This window comes from Myxine glutinosa, chromosome 2, assembly GCF_964187855.1.
Source record: "Myxine glutinosa chromosome 2, kmMyxGlut1.1, whole genome shotgun sequence".
Taxonomy (NCBI): Eukaryota; Metazoa; Chordata; class Myxini; order Myxiniformes; family Myxinidae; genus Myxine; species Myxine glutinosa.
Window position 1 is genome coordinate 19,198,994 of NC_136262.1, and position 14,152 is coordinate 19,213,145.

The 14,152-nt window shown below is 48.2% G+C and overlaps 1 protein-coding gene across 1 annotated transcript in view; it reads right to left on the reverse strand.

The window, feature by feature from the left end:
- Positions 1-4,477: 4,477 nt before the first annotated feature.
- LOC144891009 (uncharacterized) overlaps positions 4,478-14,152 on the reverse strand; it is a 580,316-nt gene continuing 570,641 nt past the window's right edge. The window contains exon 2 of the mRNA XM_078773015.1: positions 4,478-4,975. Coding sequence (XP_078629141.1) covers positions 4,973-4,975 — 3 coding nt within the window. The 3' untranslated portion in view covers positions 4,478-4,972. The remainder of the gene's footprint in view (positions 4,976-14,152) is intronic.

Consider the following 14,152-nt stretch of genomic DNA (forward strand, 5'->3'; position numbering starts at 1 on the left):
ACATAGATAAATATGTCCCGCTGCTCCATTGCACCCTGCCTAACAGACTCACGCCCACAGCTAACCGAATTGCGGAATGGTCTTCAAACTACACACTGACGGTGGGGAGCATTATTTACAGTTGACACTACTTTTATTTACAAGACTAACCCAGGACCTGTGATTGTTCTTTCTGGGGGGGAGACAGTCTGCTCTGCATCGACGCACCATGAAAGCACCCAAAAACGCACCAATACACCCTCAAGCACCAATCGGTGCAGTCACCACAGTTCATGAATAATCAAAATGAACCAACAACCCCTAACCCTGCAGATGGTCTCTTGCTCTTCGGCTCCCTCTGCTGGCTATTATTATTTCTTCCAGTTGTTGTCATTTTCTTTGCTGGTGGCCTATTTGTATTACAATAAAATGCACCCAACGTGTCCATGTTTATTTATTTTATTTATGGCCCACAGGGCCGACTAGTGTGGTTCACCTGTGGGGCATCGGTGCCCTGTGATCAAGGTCCGCCAGCAAGATTTCGGGCCCTCATGGCCGGTTCCAGCAGAGGGGCCATGCCCCAACCCATGGGGTCCATCAGTGGTGCTCGGCCACAGACATGTGGTCCATAATGTGGTGCATCGATGCAGACAGCTGGTTCTGGGAGTTCCGGGCGCACAATGGCCGACTCACGCACGCTCCCCTCGGCGCCCAGTGGCGCTCAGGTCCTCATGTGGGAGACAAAGGGGGGAAGACAGATGAGCAAGGGATAAGGTCACAAGGGTACACATCAATAAGGCAATGCAGGGCGAAATGCGTACGGAGAGCGAAGTGAGAAAGCTCGTCCCTACCGTACATCACCCCCCCTGTCACCTACACTACCCTTGCCCTTACCCCATATGTACAAAATCTACACATTACAAATTCGTCGCTACTGTCACGTCTTCCCCATATTTCCCCTATACCAAATTCGTCTCCACAATCCCTCTATCCAAAATTTGCCATCACCAATTCATCATCAATCCTCATAAGGAGGAAGAGATGGAACATCAAGCACAATGTCACACCCACGTCACGATGCTTCTCACATTCCAAACATCTGCATCAAAAATAATTAAACACATGGCATGGTGTGGAGGTACGTCATCTCAGGTGAGTGCATGTAGATGGTGTGAGGAGACTTCAATCCTAACTATCCTCTAACTGACTTTAACACACTTTACACTACCCGGGGTCTCTCCCTGCCAATCCATTGGCCAACTTACACTGTGGGTTCTAAAAACCAATTCCCATTGACCAAACTGTGGTGCTTCTCAATTTGGGGTCTCACTCCCCCGATTCATCTCCCGGTGCCCTTGCACAATTTCTGGGCTGTGATGTGTAGCTCTCCCAGCAGGTCTACCCACCTGCACACCTCCACCACTGTAGTTGCCACCCGAGCTTACCTAGCTCCTCACCCTAACCTATCTACTGGGGAAGGCCCCTCCTGGCTCTGTCACCCCTTGGTGCCCTCTGGCACTGGGCTACCCAGGTCCGTCCTCCAGATCCTCGGGCCCCATCCACAACAACTACTACCGGCTCCCAGAGCCCACCTGCGGCCTCGCCTGGCCGACATCCTCACAGTGGTGGAGTGCCCAAACCAACTACACACACTAACAGGCTACACGCCCAGCCATTTCCACAACACTAATGCACCCATCCAAATACCATTCTTTCACCTGCACCACAGATGCCAATATCCAACCACAATTTACCTATACCCTCTACCTAACACTTACACTACCCGCCCCGGGTATTCGTGATGGGGGTCCACTCTTCCCCCATTCACACCTTCGCACCATCCACTCCACTCCACAGTTTCCATCCTACTCACTCCACGACCATCCATTCCAATACTCCTGATATTTCAATACTCCATATACTCCACACTACCATTTATTCCATACACCTGTTCCTCATACCTATTGGTGCACACCTGTGCACTCACACCTGGTGCCACCTGCACCCTCCTCCTCTTCCTGGACCAGTTGGTCAACACAACACACATCACCATTACCATCACTCAAACACTGCTCCATACACCTGTTCAGTTGCACACCTGTGCAATCACACCTGTTCACCATACCCTTTCAATCCTCAAACACACAGCATCATCTCATCTAACTACTCCCTTCTGGAACTTGCGCTTCCCAGTCGCCCCTTTAAACTATTGCGCTCCCTCGTCATTATCATCCACTCTAATCTACCTGCGTCCCCACTACAGGTGTCATTGTCACTACCTAATCTTAACGTTACCTAATGTCATCTTCTAGATCCCTATTAGTCTAGTAGGAAGACTAGGTCCCCCTGCACCCCCCGGAGATATACTTCTAATCAGTGTTTCTAGATTGGAAAAAATGTGTAGAAAATGACTAGCTATGGCCCCAAGCTGAAAAAATGTCCCACATACCATTTTGTGAAACAGCTGGAGGTTGTTGGTCTTCACAGAGTGGAGGAGCATGAAGACAAGATGGCAGTGGGTAATGAACGACATCCAGAAGGCAGCTGTCTTCCCCAGGTGGCCCTTGCGCACCTTTTCCTCAAAGGCATGGTACTTTTTGATGAGGAGTAGAGTTGAGGGGTCTTTGAGGGCTTCATCGAGGTGCTCTCGGTTGCAAGACTGGGTCATTCTGAGAAGCACAGCAGGGTCAGAGATCATGATGTTCTCCTCCTCAGTGAATCTCTCCATCAACAGCCTCTCCATTGCCTCACACACTGTTTTGAGGCAAAAGAGGGACTTTGCGTAGGCCTTTCCACTGAGAACACCTTTGAGAGATCCACTTGTTACTAGTTGTGCCTCAAAGAGAATCTCTGCATATCCAGAACCACGCATCTTGTGTCCAGTGAGCATCCCGATGTAGTTCATGGATGTGTGGAAGGGTCCAATCGTTACTACATGACTAGCAAATTCATTTGGCCAGCGCCAGATGATGGGAAGGGCTTTCATGCAGACACCCAGATCAAATGTATTCAGGACCCATCTCTGACCCACCTCAGCAGTTGCTGCCTCGGAACGCTTCAGTAGCTCACGAACAACTGCGTTGTCTGTGATCGGTTGGTGGATAGGCGTGCAGTAGTCGACTGTTGATTTGCTGGGTGGGGGAGAACCAGTTGCAGAGGTGAAACCCCCTAGCCCAGGCACAGGCTGCAGGCCACAGCTTCCGATGTATCTGATGAAGAGCCAGATGTAGTACTCTTGCATCGTAGTGGCATAGACTGTGTCATTCTCTGCTGGCGGTGTGAATGATGAGCCTTCAGGGAACTTCGGGCCAACGCGAGTAAAGTGCAAGGGTGGGAGAGTTTTTGGTGTGTCGACCTTCAGGCTACGCTGTTGTGACCTATTGATGGTAGGTAGCATTCGGTCCTTGCTGCTCTCGAACCCGGGCTTGACCTCCTGCACCATGATTCCTCCAGCACTGTTTACAATGTTGCTGCCGTGCACACTGGTAGTGGTTTTATTCAAGTTGTCCCACTCACAGTGGAATACAAGGTTGCCCTCTCCTGTCACAATTTGTGGTGTACGATAAGTTGAGACTTCATCCAGGACCTTGGCGAGAGCAGTTTCCAACTCCAAGGCGAAATCGTAGCTCTCAGAGTGTCCAAGCCTGTGTAGTATTGTGGTGAGCTGTTTGCTTCGGAACAGGTGCCTTACAGTCACACAGAGGAGAATGTGCTTTGGTAACTTCCATTTTCCATCTGACACTGCACGGCACAGATCTTGTCCAATGGAGAAGACCAGACGCTTCACCTTTTCTGTCTCGATGCCCTCCTTGCCAGTCATTAGCACGCTGAGAAAGCGGACAAGGTCTGGAGGTAGGATGTCTTCAGGATTGAGCTCCATGTCTTCAGCTGTTGGTGGCCATGGTTGGTCTTTACACTCTCTGAAAGCCTGTAGAATACCCTGGCGAAGTTGGAGGGCAACATTTTGGTTCTTGTTTGTGCTTCCGAGTGTGAATGCTCGTGCGAGAGCATTGGAAACTGTTATGTTTGAGCTGTGCACAAGCCAGAAAGAAATGACATCACATTTGTCATGATCAACCTTCGTGAAGTGGATATGCTCCTTGATTGGGTCATTCTGTAGGCGTTTCAGTAGTTTCTCTGACCGATAATTTGAGTTCTCATATCCATTCAGTTTCAGTTCCTCGACATAGAGCAAGCGCAAGGAAGAAAGCTGTAGAACTTTATTCTGCTGGATGACCTGGGTTTGAATGTGTTCCAGTACTGAGTTGAATGCCTTTTCATGGGCGGCTGACATGCAAGCCTGCTCCTTTGGTGCTTCGGCTCTGTGAATCGCACGCTCATAGTTGTAGAATGCTGTGCGGAAAGCTTTAAAACATGACGGATGGTGTTTGGCCTCACATGCAAAGAGGTCTTTGTTTTTCACCTTTCGATGGAGTCGATAGAGACCCATTTTCTCAGCCCGTGTTTCGATTTGCTCCCATGCATTTTCTTTGTTTTTAAAGGATGGGAAGGTTGTAGGCCTCTCAGTATTGCGATGAGCATCTTTGGTCTCAACTTTCTCACAAAATATACACTCTGGCGGGAAGATGGGTTCAGCAGAACCTCCTGGTTTACGAGGAGAGTGATGCCATGATGAGGTTGATGGCCCTGGTTCTGTATCATCTCCCAGACGATGAAAGTGGCGGACAAAGTGCTTATAACACTTGCTGTGATATCCTACTCTTTCTAGGTCATCAGGAAGAGTTGCCGGGATCTGATCACATACTGATTGCATACGACATGGGGAGTCATGCGGTTGGTTGAGACGTCTATCCCGGATCTTTTGAAGCAGTTGCAGTTTTTCTGAAGCAGATCCTTTAATTTTACGGAGGGGCGTGAAATCCCCATGATCAGACATGGATGGTACATGAAGGATGCATGTAGGAGGAGAGCTTTGGGCTGCAGGTTCTACACTCCGTTTTCTTTTGGGCATGCTTGCTGTCGATGTCTACCATCACTGTTAAATGACAAATAAGAAATCACGAATGATGTTAAAAGTGCCTGTGAAAGGAGGCTCTGAGTTTTCAGTGAGGTAACAGAGGTTCTGAGTCATGTTCTACACTAGGGTACTTTTTAGCTGACTAAACCATGTTTAGTGGCATCAAAAGTGCTAATAGCTAAAACATCTAAATTCTTCCACACTAACGTTAGCTATCTAGGCCAATGAAACATTGTGCTAAGTTACTGTAGCTAGCTCAGCTGTCGTGCCTCTTTCTGGTTCAATTCATATACAGAAGTCAACAGATATGTCTCATGTTTGGCATTAACAAAAGTTTAAGTTACACCGACATTAGGAACATACTGTACATAGATGAGGCTAGCTTTAACGTTAGCTAACATGGTGCTAGCTGGCTCAGCTGTTATTCTGCCTGTTTATGATTTCATGCAGAAACTGAAGTCAAGAGTGTGAGTAACATTATAGTTAGCATCTTACCTGGCTAGATTGGAGGATGAATACCAAGAACAACACACAGATGGAATGGAAGACTGAACTTTCAACTGAGGTATTCAATAACATCAACGTCAATCCAAAGTCAATGGTGGGAAGAAAAGTTGAGTGGTACCAATGTTACTGCCAATGTCCCGCCCCTATGCAAGACTCAGGAGCATCTTGTTGACATTTAACCTTGAAAATACCTGGGTTTAGACCCCTTATGTACCATGTTAAGTTATCTGCAGTATTAACGTATCCTTATCATTTGTAAAACTGATTATTTTGTAATTACAGCATTAATATGCATACTAGTATACCATAGACACATGTAATCATGTTATGAATAGTTCTATCATGATCTATGCCCTTCAAAACATGGGTCTAGACACCTTCATTTTTCAATTATCTGCAATATTGGCTGAGATATGTCAAAAATCGTTTTTTTGATAATGGCAGCAGTAATTTGCATAAAAATGGTATGTGGGACATTTTTTCAGCTTGGGGCCATAGCTAGTCATTTTCTACACATTTTTTCCAATCTAGAAACACTGATTAGAAGTATATCTCCGGGGGGTGCAGGGGGACCTTATCTTCCTACTAGACTATATCGTTATCCAAACCTTCCCTCGGCGAGCTTACACTGCCATAAACCCCATAACTAGTGCTCCTTTGCCCCCCTCTGTGAGGGATGGTGGATTGGCCATCCCATCACATGGGGCATCTCTTACTATAAATTTTGCTCGTCCAATTTCAACAAATCAAAAATTTGCCAGTCACTCTACCAATCCTCTGCCAATCATCACTCTGCCAATCCCTTTGCCAATCATCAAATTTTGTTTTTCTAATTTCGGGTCCAGACCACTATCCTCATCATCAGTCTTCTCACTAGTGCCTCTCGGTGCGCCAATTCACTTCGAAAGCTCGGCTTCGTACAGCCGAGCAAGGAATGCGGGTTCTTTGGTGCCGGTGGCTGGATACGTCCGGCACTCGGTGCAGGGAAGGAGGTTTACCCGGGCCGAGATCCCACGCACCACCTCGGTACGGAGCCATCCAATGGCCTGATCTCGACCTGCCGGAAAGCCTCAACAAAAAGTGGTCGCCATGACGACCCTTCCTATCGGGCTGCCCGTTCCGCCCAGCGGAGCACGGACGCGGCCGTTCCAAGCGCGGCCCAGCGTGGATCACGTACGGCGGTCCTTTCGGACCCGCCGTGGTTCGGATCCCCGCTGGTCCTCGCGGCACGCGAAACCCGGCATGCACCGAGGGCCCGATTCGGCTATAAGTCGCTCTAACCGCTAACCCGGTTACCGTCGATGCCTCGCCTGCATGCTTACACCCCGCAGCCCGTTCCTTGCTCACACATCCAGCCGTCTCCCTGCTCTTGGTCATTGCACCTTCTCTTACACACCCAGGTACACTCATTCCACTCACAGACTTGGCCACACACCTGACCACCGAACACCTTTGCACACATTCGTCGTTCGCACACCTCACCAACACACCTCTTCGCACCCCCTCCTCGGTCACCTCCTCTGTGACAATCACAGGTGTGCTCTCACTCGCACACCCAACCACGTGCCTCACGACCAATTCCAGCGTGCATTCCCATACGCGCTCTACCATTCCAGGTGTGCATCCCTCCATTCCAGGTGTACATCCTCGCTCACCTGTCACAACCAACTCACGCTTCATGTCACTCTTACTACTCTCACCTCCACTCTCGGTCGCGCACTCACCCTTACTCTCGCCAGCGCACTCTTTCCTCATGCACCCATCCGTTACACACCTTTCTCGCGCACTCTCTTACGCACACTTTCCCGTTACTTCCTCTGTAACACTCACCACAGGTGTACATGCTTCCGTTACATCCTTTGTAACACTCCCTACTACGCGCTTCCATGTGCTCCCTCGCACACGCGCTACGACCGACTCACTCTCGACAGCACACTCACTCCTTGGCGCGCACTTTTTCCTCACACACCCCAGAGTCGGACATTCTCGCACACCTCCTCTTTCGCACACCATACCTGTCGCACACTTCACCAACGCCCTCTCACGAACACCCGGGTCCAAATAAACCCCCAAGCCGACTGAAGCTTTCCTCACATCATATGCATTTCCGAATATATCGCCACTCACCTTGGCACCTCGTCACCGCACCTCCTTCGCCACCTGCAAACTCTTTATTTGGTTAGCGAGCATATCATCACGATTTGAGCACAGACCTTGTACCAATTCCATTACCTCCTCCTTTATTTCCTTTTTAGTTTCCGTCCGTCTCTTCTTAATTTCACTCACCTCTTCTTCCACCTCCTCTAATTTTTGCTTCACCTCTTTTATTTCCCGGTGCGTCTCCTCAAGTTCGTCCTCTAAGGCTATTTTGACCGTCTCTATGTGCGTCCTCACGTCTCGGTCCTTCGTCTCCATTACTTCTGTCACCTCTTCCAACCTCGTTGTCAGTCCCTCACGTACCATCTGACATTGCCTCTGTGTCGCTATCAAGTCATTTTTAATGTCGTTTTGTGTCGTTTTAACCCTCCTAGTACCGCAGTGTTCTTTTGTACCTGCTCCACTAACTCCGTCTGTCCCACCGTCAGCTGTTCCACCTCCTCCGTCAGGTCCTCTATTCCCCCTTGTAACTTTGCCGTCCCATTTCTCACCTCTTTCTCTATACGCTTTTCACCTCGCTTTACCTCCTCGCGTACCCCCGAGACCTCCTCACTTACACCTCGTCGTATCTCCTCTTTCATCTCCTCCCTCTCTTTTGTAGATGCTGCCCTCATCTGTCCCAATTCATCCCTCTGAGCATCCAATTTGGTTTCTACCCCGATTTTCACCTCCTCTATCTGCTCTCCCATTTGTTTAATTTCTCGGGCGGATTGCGCCCCTATCTCCCGCAATTTGTCTTCCATCCTATTTTCTCACCCCATTAACCCGTTTTTCACCCCCTCTAACTGATTCTCCTGGGCAGCCATTCTATTTTCCACCCCCATTAACCCATTCTTTACCTCTTTTATCCCATTGTCTAACCCCTCAAATTTTTTTTCTAATCCCTCACCGGTACTCCTCGCTTCGTCCCTCATTACCCCCAATTGCTCACCCTGAGCATCCATCCGGTTCCCCATTTGTCCCATTTGGCCTTCCAATCGCTCACCCTGAGCATCCATCCGGTTCCCCATTTCGCCCCCCAATCGCTCACTATCAGCCCTCAATCCCACCATTTGGTTTCCCATTTGTCCCATTTTGGCTTCTAGCCTCTCCATAAGGGCCCCCATTTGTATCATAAAAATGTCCGAATCCACCGGTGGTGCTGCTACGGTCGCGGGCGCTGTCGCCGTAGCCATGTGCGAGGCGCCATTTTGCGCGCCCGTAACCTCGTGCGCGAGAGCGCCATTTTGCGTGCCTGGAACCCCCTCAACCACCTCCTCCATATACATTTCCCCGAGGTCCTGGGTCGATTCTACCCCGACTATTTCTCCCACCGACATCCCGATCGCCTTGACCAGCCATGGCGCAATTTCAAAATTCGGGTTTTGCTTTAAAACAACACAAATTTCCAGCAGCTCCAAATTTTGACCAAATTTTTTTTCTAGATGTTTTTAAAAAAAAATTGGTTCGGGCCTCGAATCTCACTCTCTGACACCAATTGTTACCGCCAATAGTACAATTGGTGTTCCAAAATTTGGGCTAAATAAATTTAGTCCCAGGTTCGAATCCCAACTCCTGACTACCAATTGTTACGGTACGCGGTTAAGGATGGTATGTTTGCCGAGCGGAGGCTCCGCGACCGAACAGTTGTTCCCCGACTAAACCTGATTCACCCAAACGTTGGCCATATCGCGCCACCGCTATTCAATCGGGAAAAGACTAAGATGACGAATGCAAAGAGGAAGAAGAAGACGTACAGAAGAGTAACGGGGTTTATTATTATTTACACACATAAGCAAAAAGAGCAGTCATGGGTATTTACAGCGGACATGAAAACGCAGGTGACACAGTGAAAATTACTAGCTTATACAGACTTAGTTACTACCCAGGACAGCACGAACAAAACAAACTCACTTACGCAAATGGGGAACTTGCAGGCAGGAATGGCTGGAAAGGATGAGCAGGTGGGATCACAGGGCACAGCGAGCAGGTCCACTCCGGGCGGGAAGCGGGGAGCCGGCAGCTCCTTGTAACCCGCTTTACAGCGCACGCCGGCAGCTCCTGGTATTCGGCTTTACAGCGCACGCCGGCAGGGTCACTCGCTGCCCCGTCAGGGCTTCACGCGGCTGGTTGAAACGGGGCTGGACTCATCTGCCGTATCTCTTTGCAACTCGTTCGTAAAAGTTCCTCTGCTTTCTCTTGGACCCTTTCTTTGTCGTGTACCTCTCCACGCAGCTCAGCTCGTATTCCCTGCCTCTCACTTCTCTCCAGCGCGGGACTGACACGCCCTCTCCCCCGTGCTCTGTTTCGTGACCTTGTATCGTAATCCCACGGGCTTGTCTCCTTATTTGGGCATCGCGCCGACGGTACGCCCCTCGTGGCGAGCCACGGGCTTGTTTCCTTATTTGGGCATGGGGCTGCACAGCCCCGCCCTTCGTGGCGCACCCTGGGCTTGCCTCTCCCTGGCGACCCCGCCCCTCCTGTTCAAACAGAGCACGGAGCACATATTCACTATAGCAGCGAATTGAGAGGGCGTGCACCCCACGCTTGTGAACTGCTTTACCCACAGATGGAGAGTTTGGCTGGGAAATGGAATTATTGAAGGGGAGCTATTCTTAATTGATTCGGTGCAATGGAGTATTATTTTAATGGAAGACAAGGCCTTACTCTAAAACACATAATAAGATATAAGCTACTGAACAAGGGTTTTATCGTGTCCTGCAATGTGGTGTTTATGGAATAACTACCGAGACGCCCTTTTTATCTTTACACAACTCCGGAGGCAGGAGGGGCCATATCCAACCAATGTTACACAACAATTTACCACTACAATACACACAATCAAAAAAATGCAATCCTCATATCCGCAACAATATTTTAGAAGTTGTATAGTCATTTCTCTAATTAGCCTAGCAAGCCAACAGGCGGGAAAGCTATTATTGCTCTTGTTAGGATTATTATCCACCCCCCTCCCCCCCCACTTCCCATGCCTCCTCCCCCCAAGCCCTCTCCCTCCCACAGATCTCCCGATGTCCCTGCTCTCAAATGTTGTGTTTGTGTGCTTTCCCTTCTCTCCCCATCTTGTCTACCGCTCCCCTTATTATATGTTTTATGTGTCTGTTTGATTTTTTGTGTGATAAATGTTAGCTCTTTCATGAGCCTCGATCCTGTATACAAAACAAACAAAAAAATTATAGTCCTGCCAATTTTTAAGCAACTTTTGAAAAAAACTGTTGCAGCTGTTTATGCCATTTTTTTCAGGTTTATAGCACACCCTTGGAATTTTACTTGAACCGATTTTGTTTTTTAAATTTGGTTCCTGTCTTGGTGGCCATCTTGGATTTTGTCCCAAACATAAAACAATCTTCTTGTTGTCTGGGAAGTTGGTGGTTCAAACCCCAGCTGAGCCATATCAAAGACCTCTACAAATTGTATTCCTACATGCTGCTTCTTTGCATGTAGATCAAAGATGTTTGAAGATTTTGTGATCTGATCAAAGATGGTCGACTGGCGGCCATTTTAGTTGCAAAAAACCCCAATTTTGAAAAACCCGGATGCTCAACCATTTGTCGGACATGCGTTTACCTATCTTGTTTACTCATAAACTGTGCAGTCTTGTCCTGTCAGTGCTCCATTTTCCTGAAAAAATTTTTTGCATTTATTTTGTCTTTACCCTTCATTATCCTTAACGTCTCTATCAGATGACATCACAATCATCTCCTTTGTAATGTAAAAAAGTCGTGTCTTTCATTCGCTCCTCAAGCTGAGTCTCGCTCAGCCCCAGATCTATAAAGTTGCTCTACATTGTACCCTCTCTGTGGCAACCATGTCCTGTATATGTGATGACCACAACTGTACACAACATTCCAGATGAGGCCTCACTAAATTCGTATACAGAGTTAACACTCCCTCTTGATTTATAATTTATCCCCTATGAGTGCAACCCAAAACTCTATTAGCTTTCCCTATGGAACCTGGCACTGTGCTGTCTGCATACGTTACACATCTATCACCACCCCCAGATCATTCTCCTGAGTCACTCACTTCAAGACTGCCCTTCGCATTATTTTTCCGTATTTTCGGAAAAGAGACCTTCGCAATATCCGTATTTTCATTATTATTGCACATTCCCTGCACCTTAAATTTTCTTCGGTTGAACTTTTTCTGTCAATCTTTTTCCCAGTCTATGAAAGTATCCAGACTAATTTCCTGAATCTGATCTCATCCCCCACTTTCCCTTCTCTCCTGTCTAAATAATTTATGTTAATTATGAATAATGACGGTCTGAGAACTGATTCCTGGGGTACCCCAAGACATATCGTGCCGTTCACAACAACTCTCTGCTTCTTATCACAAAGCTAGTTCCGGTTTCCAATCCAATTAGTTACCTAACCAACCACTCCACAAGACCCCACCTTAGCTAGCAACCTCCTAGGAGCTAGGTGAACAACTATCGGGGATGCCTTTTCATGGTGGTTGTGCCGCCCCCCCCCCCCCCCCCAACATAAGTCCGGGGCCAAATCGTGCCCATTTCTCCCCGCTGCCCAGATTCGTCAGGGCAGTGTGGTCAGAGTGCCGATCGGTACCCATGGACCGGCCCTTTTCCTCTTGTCTCTCTCTCTCTCCCTCTCTCCCTGCTGTCCGTTTGTGTGTTGGGTGTGGCAAGATGGCGGCTGGCCTCCACCCTCCCCAAATCCAACTAAGCTTAGGCTGAGAGTTTTCCCGATCGTAGTAATGTCGGCACGTTCCCGCTACGCAGCCTTTGAGGGCTTGATGCGGAAACATGGCGTGGTCTGAGTTCCCCGAACGAGGTCACCGTGGAAGACATCGTTATTGCGGTGGGTAACATAATCAGGCTCGAGAAAATCCGTGCAGCTTCACGGGTGAACAAACGTGTGGTTATATTCGTGGCTGAAGAGAAGCTTGTGCATGAAATCGTGGCGAATGGTTTGTCTACTGAGAATGGACATTTTGTCCTGGTCTCCCCACTGGACACCACAGCCGTGAAGTCTTGATATCAAATTGTCCCCCATTCCTGAAGAATGATTTAATTTTAAAAGAGCTTTCTCAGTATGGTACAGTGGTGTCGGAGATCACGATGTTATCTCTGTGGTGTCGCAACGAGCAGGCTAAACACATCATGTCCTTCCGGCCAGGCGTACATTGTGTTTCCTGCATCCAATGTGGACAAGGTGCTCAACGCGGTATTTACGTTTCGTGTGGATAATCACGAGTACCGGGTATATGCGTCCACGGAAACGTTAAAATGTTTCGGCTGTGGGAACTTTGGGCATCTAAAACGGTTTTGTCCACAAATTGTCTTGGCAGTAGCCGAGCAGACAACACCCCCTGATACTGTAACAGAAAACGTACCATCGACATCGAAAACCTCCGAGAATGAAAACGTTTCAGATGGTTTTACACTCGTCTCCTCTTTGAGAAAGAGGAAAACACCTCGGAATGTCCCTCCACCCCGTAAAGAAAAGAAGGTGGTGTTGGACTCCGATGCATTGGGCTCACTACCACCTGATAAAACATCGATGAATAATCGATATGAAGTATTGGTAAATGTGAATGCAGATCCTCTGCCTCTGCTCATGATGTCCATATGGACCCTCAGCTTAATGTGGAGGAGTTGCATGCGCTACCTCCAGATGAGGTTGGAGTGCAAACTATGTTAAATCCTTGTGCGGATTATGACAAGTCGGGTCGAGATTCGACTGGGGGGGCAAAAAGAGCAAATTTCGACCCCTCAGTGTTTCAACACACCTGATGGCGACCTTTCAAACCAAATAGTCGTTGTGCCCGCCATTTTAGAAAACGTACCTGAGCACAATGATTGTCCCGAGGAAGAACCTCAAATTGTGCAACAGGTTGCAGAATCCCCAACCCCCCCACATTACCCAGTGTTTTGTGGTGTAACCTCCCCCTCAACCTGTTCGTACAGAAACAGGGCAGGATGACACCTGCACACCACAGAGTATTCCGATGTCTCAAGAGCCAGGGGTTGTAAGTGTCCCGGATAGTGCTTTTGACATCTCTGAGGAGGAATCCTATGACATTGAGGAATTCCCCACATACAGTGATTCCAACGTCTTACCATTGCAAATACTCAAGTTTCTGAACCAGACTTTTAGAAAAAGATATATTGAAATAAAAGATCATTTTTCTGATCTACATGGGTTTATTGAAACGGCAAGGTGTATTATTCGCCGACCCAGTGACCACAATTTGATGGAACCCCAATGCAGTAGGCTTAAGAAACATTGTTAAGGCAAAAAACGAACGAAAAGGCTGATACGCCTATTTCTCTTTCCTTACCTTTTTTACATCTCTATGACTCTTTTTGGTAGCCTCAATATAAATGGTGGTGCGGGCTAGTCTAGGATGCTCCAAGTGTTCAACCTTGTAAGGCAACGGAAACGAGATGTGGCTTTCTTACAAGAAACCCACTGTACTCCATCGTCTCACGCTATATGGAATCGAATGATGAAAAAGGCCGGTCACTTTAGCGATTCAACCTCTCGTACAGCAGGAGTTGCCTTTCTAATT